The 14,468-nt window shown below is 34.6% G+C and overlaps 1 protein-coding gene across 1 annotated transcript in view; it reads left to right on the forward strand.

Moving 5' to 3' along the window:
* The window catches only part of EYS (eyes shut homolog), a 704,955-nt gene that overhangs the window by 306,393 nt on the left and 384,094 nt on the right, over window positions 1–14,468 (forward strand). The window contains exon 29 of the mRNA XM_054280634.1: window positions 2,128–2,327. Coding sequence (XP_054136609.1) covers window positions 2,128–2,327 — 200 coding nt within the window. The remainder of the gene's footprint in view (window positions 1–2,127; window positions 2,328–14,468) is intronic.

A 14,468-nucleotide genomic window follows, 5' to 3' on the forward strand; every position in this document is an offset into this window, starting at 1 on the left:
TTTCCTTATCTGATCACTTCTAAGCAAGGAAAGATTAAAATTATATATAATTAGATTGGGAACTGGGCAGCTGAGGTGACCAAGAAAGTATATTTCTCCTACTGTACTGAAGAAGAGAGGCAATGTTTCTAGGACTGTGAGTCCCTATTGTTGCTCCAATCTGGCAGCTGTCTGGTTAAGGGTCATAGTTAAGATTCAATCTCCTATTATGTAAAGGAAGACAAAATGAAAATAGCATTGGTGTTTCAATGAAGTTGTCTTCAGATAATCAGGGTAGCTGGGAATGTTCTGCAGAGCCAGCTATTATGATGTCATGCTATAAAATCAGTCTCTGGTGGGATCTAAGATAGGCAAAACTTGGTAACAGTTGTCTTGCAACTTCAGTTTGTCATCTCATGTTCTTGTTCTTTAGACTAAAATCTACAGCATTTGGTGGTAGTATGGTAGCTCATCAACTTTGGGATAAAGTTTTTTGTGGCATTTTTAGCATAGTTCTGCCTTCATGCTGACACAATTTTCTTGCATGAGTTAAGAGCAGTGCAGACTATTGTGTTTCTGGTAATAATGTACTCTGGTTTTTTGCAAGTTTAATGACAAACTTTTAACAGCAGCACATCAGAATGTACTGGAAAGTGATAGGTGTGATTTCTTTCCTACAAACTTTCTGATATTTATCTTACTGTAAAGTCCTAAAAGAACAATACATTTCACAGGAGAAAATAGGAGGTTTGTGTTCAAAAATTGGTACAACTGTGATAGGGTAATGAAACAAAGCTGTGAACTTTAGGCTGAGCTTTGAATTTATCCTTAGTTACTTTGATGATTTCAGCATTTTTTGGAAATAAATCTTTGAATCATAATTAAGTAAAAATTTGATCCATTAATTAATGTAGATTTAATTTATTCTGCTAATGAGAATAAATAAATTTCAGGTTTGTAGTGTGGAATACAAGTGAATACAAATTAAGAAGATTGGACAAGTTAATGGAATAGAAAAAAATCAGAGAGTTGGAACTGAAAATTGAGATTTTTTTAAACAAAAAAGAACACTACTGTCTGCCAAAAAAAAAAAGTAATTAATATAGCAAAAGATTACTTCTAGAACCTAGACACAAATTTTGGCAGTCTGTAGGGCTATCTCAATCTTCCTGTGGGATATATAATTCAATTAGCTTATGTAATGCTCACTAATAAATCATCCTATATACACCCAGCTGGAGAGCTTATAGGAAAATAAGTTGTTTTCTCACAATTCTCCATGGACATCTGCATTTACATTCTGTCAAAACTACTGATTACCTGCAGGAAATGTGAGTGCCCTTGGATATCCTTAAAGAATTAAACCTTCTAAAGTAACAGGAGTGTGAAAATAAATTTAAAATACTGGATTTAGCCAGACTATTTGGGTTGCAGCTGCAAAATACAACTCCTTTGGGATATAGGTAAAAACTAGGTTTCTGTGATCAAGGACAAACATATTTCTTGCACTGTCTGTTGCACTAACTAAACTCTCCTGTAATTCTGGAGAAATATTAACTTCCTGCTAATTTGTGTGGTTTAAATTTGATGATTTTTGCATTGGCCTTATCAGAGGAAATTATTATGTGAACACATAAACATGTCTCTATTTGCAATATTTGGCATTAATTGATAATGAGAAAACATTTATCAGAAAATACTGATAAAAGGCTTGTGTGCATTCATTTATATAAGTAATTCTTTACTCTGTCCATAATTGCCTTACTAATGTGTTTTTTTATAGCAGTAGGCCCTTATGCAAAAAAATTGGAAGGAATAATTGTAAGACTGTGGCTCAAAAACATGCTTTAAAAATTTAATTGTGGTCAGGATTGGATACTTTTGGTTGTAAGACTGCTTATATAAAGCTATATTTGCATCTCTGCAAGATTAATGAGTAGCAACAAGTATAGTGAGTGTAAGCTATAATCAAAGGATCTCTATATAGCAAAAAAATGTATCAAATTAGAAACTTCTGTTTATCAGACAATAAAAGAGTCCAATACTTTTTCTAATCTCCAGATTCAGTCTCCTGCACTTGTTGAGCTGAATGAGTAACTAATGTGTTTTAAAGGTGTGTAATCACTGTATTATTATTTCTCTTCTCAGGAATGTGAATCTGCTCCCTGCATTAACGGAGGTTCTTGTCAAGATGCCACCAATGCATTTGTTTGTGTTTGCCCAAGTGGCTACACTGGCAGGTTTTGTGAAGTGGATGTTGATGTTTGCAGAGAGTCCACACTGAGTTCAGTTCTTTGTTACAATGGAGGCGTGTGTGTTGATGGACCTGGAAGAACCTTTCATTGCAGGTTAGTATGAATACTGTCATATAATTGCTTAAATTAATACACATTGACTTGTTAATATTTCAGGGCAGTACTGATACCATGGGCTCTATATGAACTCAAAGGGATTTAGTGTTCAATCTAGTGGTCAAAAATATTGTTATCTTAAACTATTCATTGCTTAACATCAGACTCTTATTTCTGAAAAGTTATCTTTTAGTGCTTTTCAGAATCATGTGTGGAAATGTCTAACATAAAGTGACCCTAAAATATTTAAAATTATTATGTTATTGTTATGTATGTACTCGTGTGTGACAGTGGTCACAAGGGTTTTCAGGTGAAGAGAGACGAGAATGTTGATTCCATAATCAGAAGGCTTGATTTATTATTTTATGATATATATATAAAACATTATAACTATACTAAAAAGAAATAGAAGGAAAGTTCTCAGAAGGCTAGCTAAGCTAAGAATAGAAAAGAATGAATAACAAAGGTCTGTGTCCCAGCAGAGAGCGAGAGCAGCTCTGCCGTGAGTGGTCAGCAAATCCAAACATCCACCTGAGACCAATCACAGATCCACCTGTTGCATTCCACAGCAGCAGATAACCGTTGTTTACATTTGTTGCTGAAACTTCTCAGCTTCAGCAGGAAAAAATCCTAAGAAAGGATTTTAATGAAAAGATGTCTGCGACACTCATATGTTTCAAACTCAAAGGGAAAATGAACTTGGAGTCAAATTTAAATGAAAGATAATTTACATGCTATGTGTGCACAGACACATATCCAAAACAACGTCCTAAGATCCATCATCATTATTCTCCAGTTGTTAAACTTCTGCCTAAACGCATGTAGTTTTATACCTTATATACTTGTAATATAGTTTTAAAATTAGGCTACTTTGTAGACTGTTTATATTATTATGTCAAATCTTTATATCTAAGTCCCTTTTCAATGGCTACATTTGTAGAAATATTAAATACTAAGACCTTATTTTATAAACATTCTTAAGAGAGAAACTAGATATCTACTCCTGTAAATTTAAATATTCTAGATCCCTCTGAGTACCTTACTCCAGTGAATCAACTGCAGCACTCAGCTTGGTTTCATAGGCAAACTGGCTGACCGTGCCCTTAATCCCCCAATCTATGTCATTGATGAAGATATTAAATAGTGTTTATATCCTGTCAACTCAAAAAACATTTTACTTAGCTTAGACCTTTCAATACGTGCTAAAGTAATTCACACTCTCTTGATTCTGCAATGGGCTGCTACCTGCACAAAGACTTCTGTTGGGACTCTGATGCCTCATAACCTGTTTTGCTTATTATTGTTTGATGGCCATTTTGAAAATTAAATCCTGTGCATTCTCTTGTTTCTTCTTTTCTAGCTCATTTTCACTCTAGGCTCCTTTTTTCAAGCTTATGTACTGCAGCACACTTTCATCTTTCACAGACGAATCCTCTGAATTAAATTGCCTATATTTCTTTCCTCTTCTGCATGAGATTTTACACCAAACATTGTAAGAATATTTACCTTGTACTTGCTTCTGAGCCCAGCATTAACCATTGGGAGGACTTCATGGAACCAGATTCAGGGAACTTGAAAGGAATTATAATCATAATTTTTAGTGATGCCAAGATTACAAAAGTTTCATGAGTGTTATAATAGTAGAGTAAGGTAGGTTGATGTAAGATATGGTTGTGATCCCACAAAAAGAAGCAACATATTTGATATAAGTCTCCTCTGAGGGGGTCCAGGGAAAGGACTTTTTTCAGCTGATTTCCTTTCCTACATTGATATGCTTTAGAAAACAGACATAAGAGACATAATTCCCTTTCTTCATTAGGTGCTACAATTCCAAGTACTGTCTACAAATAGAAGTAAGAAACATAAAAAGATCATAAAGCCAGGTTTGCTACTGTGCTGTTAATGTTACAGTTTGAACCCTACTCCTTTTGTACCCTTCCATTCACATGTTCTAAGCAGTCTGAACAATGCTCATGAACAAACTGGAGGATAGGAGTAATATGGAGGATAGAAAAATGGAATTGAGGGGGGGAAAAAAGGATGGGAGAAATATCTCCTACTTTAGCAAAACAACACAAAAATTCAAATAAATAATGAGTCTTAATGCCTGTTACACACTGTGGAATGGGTAGCAAAAGGACTTTAATCCAGTATTGCTTAGTCTTCTTGTTTTGGGGATATGTCTTGGGATGTTTCAATTTTGTAGCTAGTAGATCAAAAAACAGGAGGTAGAGAAAATGGTCCAGTAATGGGCAAGTGTCAGGCTGCCTTAACTGTAAGCACCACTGCCAGCTTCATCTAGGATGTATGTGATATTTTACTCAGTAGTGCCATGAACACTTCAACTTTCCTTGAATTATGCGTGAATCAATTACATGAGCAACCCTACAGGCTTCTTATGAAATTAATATGAAAAGTACCCTTTGAGATAGTTCTTGAGTTGTGTGTTATCTGAAATATCTTTCTGTCCTCAAACCCGTGGTATAAACATAAAACAACTCATTGGAAATGAGAGGGATGCTGGGAGTTGTAATTCAGTTCTATCCTGGGCAGATTGCCACTGAATCAGTGCTTCAGGAAACAGATTACCATCTGAAAGGATGCCCACCTACCTTCCTTTGTATTTTAGTCTTCTCAATTAGAAGTGCTGGCTGCCACAACAATAAACACTATATGAATCAGCAAATTAATAATAAAGATAACATTGGGCTCAGGGGGCCTTTCAGAAGACAATTCAATCCAATATTCATATGATTGATATAATGAATACATAATAGGGATTCCAAAGCCTTTTCATGGAATGTTCCAAGTATTCTGGGAAAGAGAAATTGTTTACATAAAATACTCTGAAATTTCTCATTGTATTTAATCCACAGGTGGCTCATCTCCACTTTTGCATCTTTTGGTCCCAGACCATTCAGTTTGTTTAACTTGGGATTTCAAAATGTAAGCATAATAATGAGAAAATATATTCTTCCTTCCCCTCTAATTCTTGCATTGGCCTTTTTCAAATGTTCATTTCAAGTACTTCCTGCTGATTAGGTTCAGAAGTCAAATTGTCTTGGAAGGATTATGTGTGTAGTGCTTTCAGCCTGATCAGGTGAAAATAATGTCAACAGTCCTATGACAGGTCTTGCCCTAGGTTATGTTCTTGAATATTATAGCTTCATTGTACTTTTCCAGCATTTTATAGAACACATGTGGTTTTTAAATGTGGGTTTTTTAAGGGAAAATGAGTAACTTTTGATGTCATTCTTTCTTTTTCAATCTTTTTTTCATAATTAATTATGATTGTTATAATTTAATGTATTTATTGTTTGTGGGTCTGAGAGATGTGTAGCACCACAAGTAAGTTTGACCCTATCTTTTGATTCACAAAGGAGGACTGGTGCTTTTTAAATCCATTTTTTTATTATATTTGACAACAATTTTTTTCAGAACTGAAGCTTTTTTGGCAGCATCTTTACAAGATTATTTTATACTCAAGACAGGTTAGCGTGAATATTTGATCAACAGAACTAATGATCAAAAAAATGCCAAGATTTTTCTTCCTTCAGTTCATGAGATCTTAGAAAAGAGTCTAAAATAGGAATGTTATTCTACATTTCTTCCAAATAAAGAGCAATTATTTTTAAACGTTCATTAAGATATCCACCTCTCTATTCTTTTATTCTACTGATAAGGAAGCAGAGTTTAGATTTTAGAGCATCTTATTTCAAGTACCTATGTGTTCTAATTTTCTTGATCTGTTTGAGCAAGGAGCAGCAGTCCTCATAATTAGCTAGGACCTCTACAGGGATCTAGGAAAGCGATTAAAACAATTCAAGCATGGAGAGGCTGTATGAGCAAAAAACTGGAGTCTGGAAGACATATTATTCTGTGGCTGTGGTATGCAGACAGCATAGAAGATAAGAAACGGTAATGTAGAACAGTTTGTCTTAGAGCTTGTAGAAGATATACAATATACTACTAGTATGAAGCAAACAATTGTGGGGCAACCCTAGAAGTGCAGTCTTGTAGGGCAACCTAGGCAACTGTATCAAAAAATTTTTTTTCAGAATCAAACTTGTTAAGGATTTGTTAAGTAGGATTTTGTTAATTTTTAAGCAGAAATGTGATTTATCAGTACTGTACATTTAGTCTTTTACCTCAAAGGAAATAGAGCTATTCTTGGAGTTGTTTATGTCAATTGTACCTCCAGGCAGTGAACAAAAGTTCTCCTGTATTTCAAAAGGCTTAACATGGGGAACATTTACACAGCTGTGTGCCCCTAACAACTCAAAAAAGTGACTTAATAGTAAAGTATTTGTTTTGTACACCTTACTCAGGTCTTGTATGCTGGGTAAGAGAAAAAACATGCTTCTGATGGAAGATCGCTAATTAAAAAGCTTCATTTCATTTAGATGGTGGAAGACAGCTTGCAAGGTCTGACCAAAGTGGCAGAATACATATGACACAGCACTATGCTGTTGGGACTCATCCCCCGTACAGGCTACCAATTGTTGGTGTTGGTGCTTGGCACCAATCTGCTTGTCACCATCAGTTTACCATCTTACAACACTGACTCCTTTTCTCTTCCTTCTGCACAGCCAGCTGACTCCTTCCTGTCCTTTGCACAACCACCTAACCCTTACTCCTCACAGCCCAGCCAAAAATCTCCAGCTCTTGATCAGCTAGCCTGCTCTTTTATAACACCCATCCTTAATGGACATAGCTGTGACCTATTAAGGGTAGGCCTGTTCCTACTCTTTGGTAATTAGTACAGTTGCAACTCTCCAGGGGTAAGATTGCTTTCAGCACTATCTCGATTCTCCTGCAATCCATCCTCCCACACTGTGCCTCTAAGTTCCTCAGCATGCTGAAATAAATGTAAGAAGCAAAATATTTTTTAATATGGAAGAAGCAACTTCACTGGACCATTAGAATCTCTTAAATTGGCAAGTCATAAAACAATAGGTTCTCACATTTGTATGAGCTATGAATATATATGCAGTACACTCTGTTTCATCTATGAGAACAGATGCCTCTCCATTTATATGTAGATAACAAGATGGATTTAGCTGATTTCATAATTGACTGCCTCGTTCTTTACACTTAGTGAAGCATGAATATTTTAGTTTTTGCATTGTGTGTATGTATTAGGTTACATGAAAATAAAATAAAGTGTGTATGGATTCAATCGAAGAGCCATACAGCCCTATATGCTATTTCCAGCAGTGTCCATAAGGGGATCGCCAGGAAAAAAGTGAAATGTGCACATGTTATTTGTCCTCCAGTACTTTCTTATGTTCTTTCAAATGGGTGTTTTCCTGAGCCTGTTTTGATTTGTTCAGTAAAAGTCAGTGTCTACTTGCACCATTTTCCCTTGAACATATATAAACGTTTCCTCTGAGCAGGGGGCTTTGACTAGGCAATCTCCACAAATCTCTGCCCATATCAGCTCTTCTGTGCCAATATGGTAAAGCAAACAGACCCACAGGTCTCATCTGTTGCATGGAAAAATATCTCCCTTTTTTAAAATGATAACCACTGCTTCTGCCAGCTTTATCCCATATCTAGTGTGGAAAAGGGGAATGAAAAGCAGATTCCAAGACAAGCTTTCCTTGTTTTTTTGGACCACTGACACATTGCTCTATGCTTCTTCCTTTATAGGGTGAAGGTTTCTTGTGTTCTCAGTCCTTCCTCCTTCAGAAGCCATCACAAACTTTTAGTCATCCTTGTTGCCCTTTTCCAAGGCTCTTTAATTACTATTTTTCCTTTACTAACATAACAGGACAAGAAGTACACACATTATCCAGGCTGAGGGCCACCTGTGATTTATACAATGGCATGGTTTTTTCTCCTTCTCTATTCCTCCCATAACAACTGCAACTAACTTTTCACTGGTGCTGTGAGGATAGGGAATATAGGTGTTTCAGTATTATTAGCTGGCTGATCACTAAAATGTAGTTTTCATAGAGAATAGTTAGGCAAATTTAGCATGCTATGCATGTCCATACTACTGTATGTATCATTATTTTACATATGTGTATGTGTAGATATATATATACAAAATGCATATAAATATGTGTATACATTAGTTTTCATTATATCACACTTTTATTTAATCAAAATCTCATTCTTACCATCAGACAAATGAGGATAGGAAATTATTTTAATCATAATTAATAGTTATTTATCCATTTTATAATGACAAAGGCTGGTGTCTTCATGTGAAAAATACTAGCCCTAACACTATCAAATGAAATGGTATAATAAAAACACACATTGTGTCCTGTATTTTTCTTACTTACATGACAAGAATATAAGGGAAAAAAGAACAAATCCATCATAGTCTTTATTTGATAGCTGCTAATATAAAAAATTACTTTAATAAACTGCATTTAATAACTATTAACATGCTCCTACACTTTGAACCGTAAACAGAACTGTAATCTAAAGAAGGTTAACATGTAATTAAAAAAGAAAGTAGTTCTCTACGTGAATTATTTTTTTAATTTCTTTAGAAATATCTTTGAGAAGAATATTGAATTTATATGTTGCTCTTTTTGTATGATGTTTCAGGAAGGGTAAAGGAATCTAAGAAGGCAACAGGTCTATTCTAGAGGGGTTGTGCCTGTATTAGCAAGTTAACCAGAAGGTCAAGATCACAGGATTTGGAATAAGCATGTAAACCTAACAAATAGGTATTGGAAGGTGTTTAATGTGTACAATATACCTGATGGAATACCTGTCTCCTAGAGCTTCTGGGCAAAGGTAGATGAATATTTTCATTCCGTCACTCAAGTTGAATATATGTTTTAATATTCAAACATATAGAACAATTTTAAATACCCACTGTGATATTTAGCTAATTAAATAAGGAAAGGGAAATATAGAAAATTGAAAATTACTAGAAGTTGTAAGAGTGGAACATGAAGAACGGCAAGGCATTAAGACACATATGCCAAACATGACTATATGTATTTATTTATTTTAATAAATGCATTCTCTATCTTTTTTCAACTTTTACCAGTGATATTTACAATGGCAGCAACTAATCTAGTTAAAATTATCCACTCTCCTTATAGTTTTACTGCTCTAAAATTCAACAGTAAAATGCAATCTGCTAGAGAATTAGCATTGTCTACAAAAATGCAGACAGCAGAGTCTGGAAATGAGGCACTAAAATCTAGTAGGAATAAGAACACACCCAAAAGCAAAACACAAATCTAATACAAATCACCCATCTGTCCAGTCCCAGAAAAAACATTTTAAATCTTACATCTGAATAGTTATTGCCAATTGTTATGTTCTATTTTTTAAGCAAATCCTTTAAAAATTCATTGCCTTAAAAGACACAGGATGCCTCTACCCTATGTATGTATTGGTTTGGCGTTTTGGCTTTGTTTTTATAGCTAAGTTGTTTTGTGATTTTATGATATGGAAGCCAAATAAAAATAGCTAGTAGGAATCACATTCACATCCTCATTATGTGAGCAGGTGGGAATGTACCTGTTACAGAACATTTCATTGTTTTCTAGTTATACAGAGAGAATATTTAATTCAAATTTACCCAAAACATGAATGCCTAAGTAAAATCCAAGACCTAGAAAAAGATTTAAAATTTCACAGTGCTTTACAATATATTATGATGCTTATTAATTCAGCATGCCATGTGAAAGACTAAAGCATGTTACACAAGTGGTTCAAAGACATGTCACTATTGATATTTTTGCTGTTAATCTGAAAAACTTTGTGATATTTGTGGCATTCTTTTTTTTCTTTCTAAAATGTATATTCTAAGCACATGTATAAAAAATACAAATATACTGCTAAGAATTAACTGACTGAGCATTTTATGGTGACTGTTTACAAAAGCAGCAACAAACCTATCAGAATTTACATCACTTAAAAATAAGTGGTTACATTATATTAACAAGTCATATAATGTGACAGTTTACAATGTTTAATATGTTATTGCTTAAAATCCCTTATTTACTGTTTTGCAGAGTTCAAACCCACTGGCATTTTGGAAACATAAGAAATTTACTACCTTGAGTAAATTGTATCTTGAGTGACAGCCCTCAATTTGAAAAAAAAAAAAAAAAGACTGTGCTTTAAATGAGGTCTGCTAACTCAGACTACAAGACAACAGTTTACTGTAGAATCCTTGAGGGTATTTTTTAATAATTAGATAGATATGCTCACTTTTTACAACAAAAATTGTTACAAGAAATATAGAAAACAATGAAAAATGTTACTCCTTATTTTACCAAGATAGAAGTATTACCATTTCAACTAGTCTGTATAAAAAAGGCTTCTTCTACACTTGTCCATTGACCTTGGTAGCACAAAAAATTTTAAAGCCTGTCTATTTCAGGTCATTGCTTAAAACAACAGAATTTCTGCAGATTTTATTTGATGGATTGAAGATTGATTTTGATTTTGCTTTTTAAAGTGCATTCATTGAAAAAGTTGCAGGGTAGTTTATGCCTATTTAGTTTTACTGTAGCCTGCATTTAAAAAGGTGAGAAAATGAAGTAAGTTTGAAAAAATTTAGAGCATATTTTAATTTTTTTCCCTTAAAGAGCAAGCTCCCATTGTCTTTCAGATGTATAGACTGATGCTTTTAAGAGATGGGCAAAGGCATAGACAAGGGAAAAATAAAAGAAAAAAAGAGGTTATTATCAAGGTAAATTGGTCATTTTAAAGCCCATAATAATAATAAAAATGCTTTTTCCATCCAAGTTCATAATTCAAACTGGAAATTTCAGAATTTGTCTCCAGGGGAGCCATACAAATTTTTACAAGCACATGTATATGCCAGTATGCATGAATATTTGTGGTTACTACCTTAGAATTTTACTCTATATTTGTGAATAAATATAAATAAGTGCATCTAACTGAGTAGCAATACTGGAAGTATGCTTTTTACCATAAAAGGCTTTAGTAATTGCAAATACTGTTTATATTTACTGAAATTTACATACATATATATACATAAGGCATTGTATTCTATGCCTGAATTCGATACACAATGTAATTCTATTAGAATTTCTCTTAAGTGTCATAAACTGTGTATACTAATGTAACTGGAATTACATATTCTTTCTTTTTATGGATCTACCTGAAATGCTTTGCTACTTCCTGAAGATTTCACACTGAAAAATCTCAATTTCATTTCTGTAGGACACAGCTAAAAATCAGTGTTCACTCTGTTTCTATTCATCTGCACTGGTGAATTAGGTGCTTTTCCTGTGAGCTCAACCCAGGGGAATAATAATTTCTCTTCAGAAAATAATGTATTACACAGTAATAGGTAGTACCAGCTACAGATTTTTTTTTTCTCCCTGTACACCTGAATTACTTCATGCTGAAGTAACCATAACTTAGGAAGCACTAATGCTAGAAACAAGATTAATAACTTTTGTAAAATAACCTTCCTCAGGGTTTGAGAATTGAAGTAATAGTTTATTTTCATTGTTGATAAAATTTTCAATACTTTTTGTTTAATATTGAAACATAGTTCTCTGTACTCATTACTGTGTTAGAGAATTAGGGAAGAGAAAATGGAACATAGGAACTTCCATTTAGTGTCAGACCTCAGCCTCATTTTGTTCTCCATCTGATCTTGTACTGATTTCAGAGGAATGCCTAAGTAATTCAGTAGAAAAGTACTTTTCTCCCCAACTCTTCATCTACTACCACAAATAGGTCTCACTTTAACTGGTTGGAGGCAGTGATTTCCCTGAAGCATAAGTTCGAGATCCTTCACAAAGGTTATTTTAAAACATTTTTGCATTAAATATGAACATTTCTGTCTCTACTAAATTTCAAAACATTTCTAAGATTTCCCTCACAAGTCTACCAATAAAAATTGTTCATCTGTTCACCTCTAATAGTGTTATGTAGGTTGTAAATATTGCTCTATATTTCTCCTTGCTTTGATTTCTTCCAGAACTCAGTTTATCTAAGGTGAGTATAAGTCATTCTGGATAGGTGTCCCTGAAACAGTTTACTGCATGACTGCAGGTGCTCTGACTTCTTCTCTGTGAGCATTGCAGAATATGTTCTTCAGATACTAGGTACTGTGGTTCCTACTAAGTATTCCTATTACTTCTCTCGTTTTCTCATCAACAATCTTGTGATGGCCTTACAGTAAGAAATTTAATTGCTGTTTTCTCTCAAATAATAAATAAAGAGAACAGAAAGACTTCAAGAAACAGACTCAGCCATCTTTGTTTTCCAAGTAAATGTAGAGGACCCATTTCATAGCAAAGCTATGAAAGTAAGGAGCATAAAACATAGTTCTTTACTGCCAGTGGTCTGTTGGAATGAAAATATTTTTTTTTTATTCTAAATATTGCACTGATTTGGAAAGGGTAATAAAAACTAAAAAAAATAACATATACAGAGACCCAAAAAAGAGTGAAGAGACTGCAGTCATCAGCAATTCTTTGGCTGTGTTTGATTATTTTCTTCACCAGCAAACAGTTGTCTCCTATTTTTATTTCTTCCATCTATTTTGTGACATTTGATCCAAGATTCAGAAAAGGTTAAAGGTGCAATTGTAAGGTGCAAGCCAATTTTCCATCCCACTCTTACTTGCATGCTGGTAAAAACATTTATTCTGCATTATGTTTTGTAAATCTCTCAACAGTTTCATATATCTGTAGCTAGCTAGATTAAGAAATTAAGATGGCACTCTAGGCACTACATTGGCAATGCAAGCAGTAAAGTTAGCTTAGAATGGTAAACTTTTAAAAAAGCAGTATGCTATAAACCTTGCTATAAACCTATAATGCCTTAGTTGTATCATTGTAATACATTGTCTGGAGAGGTTACAGGCACTGGGGAAAAAATGAGCATCTGTTTTTCACTCGAAGTCTTGCCACATTTGGCAAACAAAAAACAGTTTGAATTGAGAAATTAAATTTATAGCTTACTGGTGAGTAATTTCAGCAATTTAGAGGCTTGTTTGCTGAAATTCTTTTCAATGGGAAGGCTACCAGATGTGGTACATTAGCCACTGTTGAGAATTTTTCTGGTACAATATAGTTGAATGACAAAAGAGAAATTAGATAGTTGGGAAAATCATACAGTGGAAGAAATTCTATGAATGCCAATATTTGGAACAAATATTGTTTTCACTTTTTTTGAAGAAATGCAAACTTTCCTTTTTTATTTAAAATCTTAATTAAATTGATAAACTGTCTCATATGTGCATGTGCTGAAAGATGTGCCAGAGGTGAAGACCACATTGGAGCAAGAGAGATCTGTGGTTGGAACTCAGGAAAAGTAAAAGCAGAGTTTGTGACCTTTTGTGACCTTTAGAGGTAGGGGCAGGCAACTCAGGAAAACTTACAAGGATGTGTATCTGGTTTAGTTAAAAGTGTCCCTGTCCATGGCAGTTGGAACTAAATGATCTTCAGTGTTCCCTTCCAACTCAAACCATTCTCTGATTTTCTATGCTGTGAGGTTATGCAGGTAGAAAATTGGAAGCACCAAAGCTCAAGTAAAACTTAATCTTCCTAGTCGCATAAAAAAATATTTGTATAAATACATTAGCAACAAAAGGAAGGATGAGGAGAATCTTCATACGTTATTGGACATGACGGGGGAAACAGTGGAAACCGAGGCACACAGAGCTGAGGTACTTGATGCCTTCTTTGCCTTAGTCTTAAATAGTTGTTGAACTGCAGTTGTTATGGGAACCAATTGCCTGGAGAAAAAGGACCTGGGGGTGCTGGTTGATGGCCAGCTGAACACGAGCCAGCAGTGTGCCCAGGTGACCCAGAAGGCCAATTGCATCCTGACTTGTATCACAAGCAGCATGGACAGCAGGACTGGGGAAGGGGCCATTGCCTCTGTTGAGGTTGCACCTTAAATTCTGTGTTCAGTTTTAGGCCTCTGATGATAAAAAAGACAGACAGTGAAGTGCTGGAGCCTATCCAAAGAAGTTGGAAAAAGGGTCTAGACAGTAAGTCCAATGAGGAGCAGCTGAGGAGCTCATAATTGTTAAATTCCCCTAATTAACTTTCTGTCCTTTATATGTTTGGAAATGGGTTCCAAGAAGTCTTGCCCATGACCTTTCCAGGGACAGAGATAAAGATAATTGGCCTATAGTGTGCAGTCTTCCATTCCACTTTTTCTTCT

This window comes from Melozone crissalis, unplaced genomic scaffold, assembly GCF_028551555.1.
Source record: "Melozone crissalis strain CALT ecotype California unplaced genomic scaffold, PUWL_Pcris_2 ptg000027l_1, whole genome shotgun sequence".
In the NCBI taxonomy this organism is placed as follows: Eukaryota; Metazoa; Chordata; class Aves; order Passeriformes; family Passerellidae; genus Melozone; species Melozone crissalis.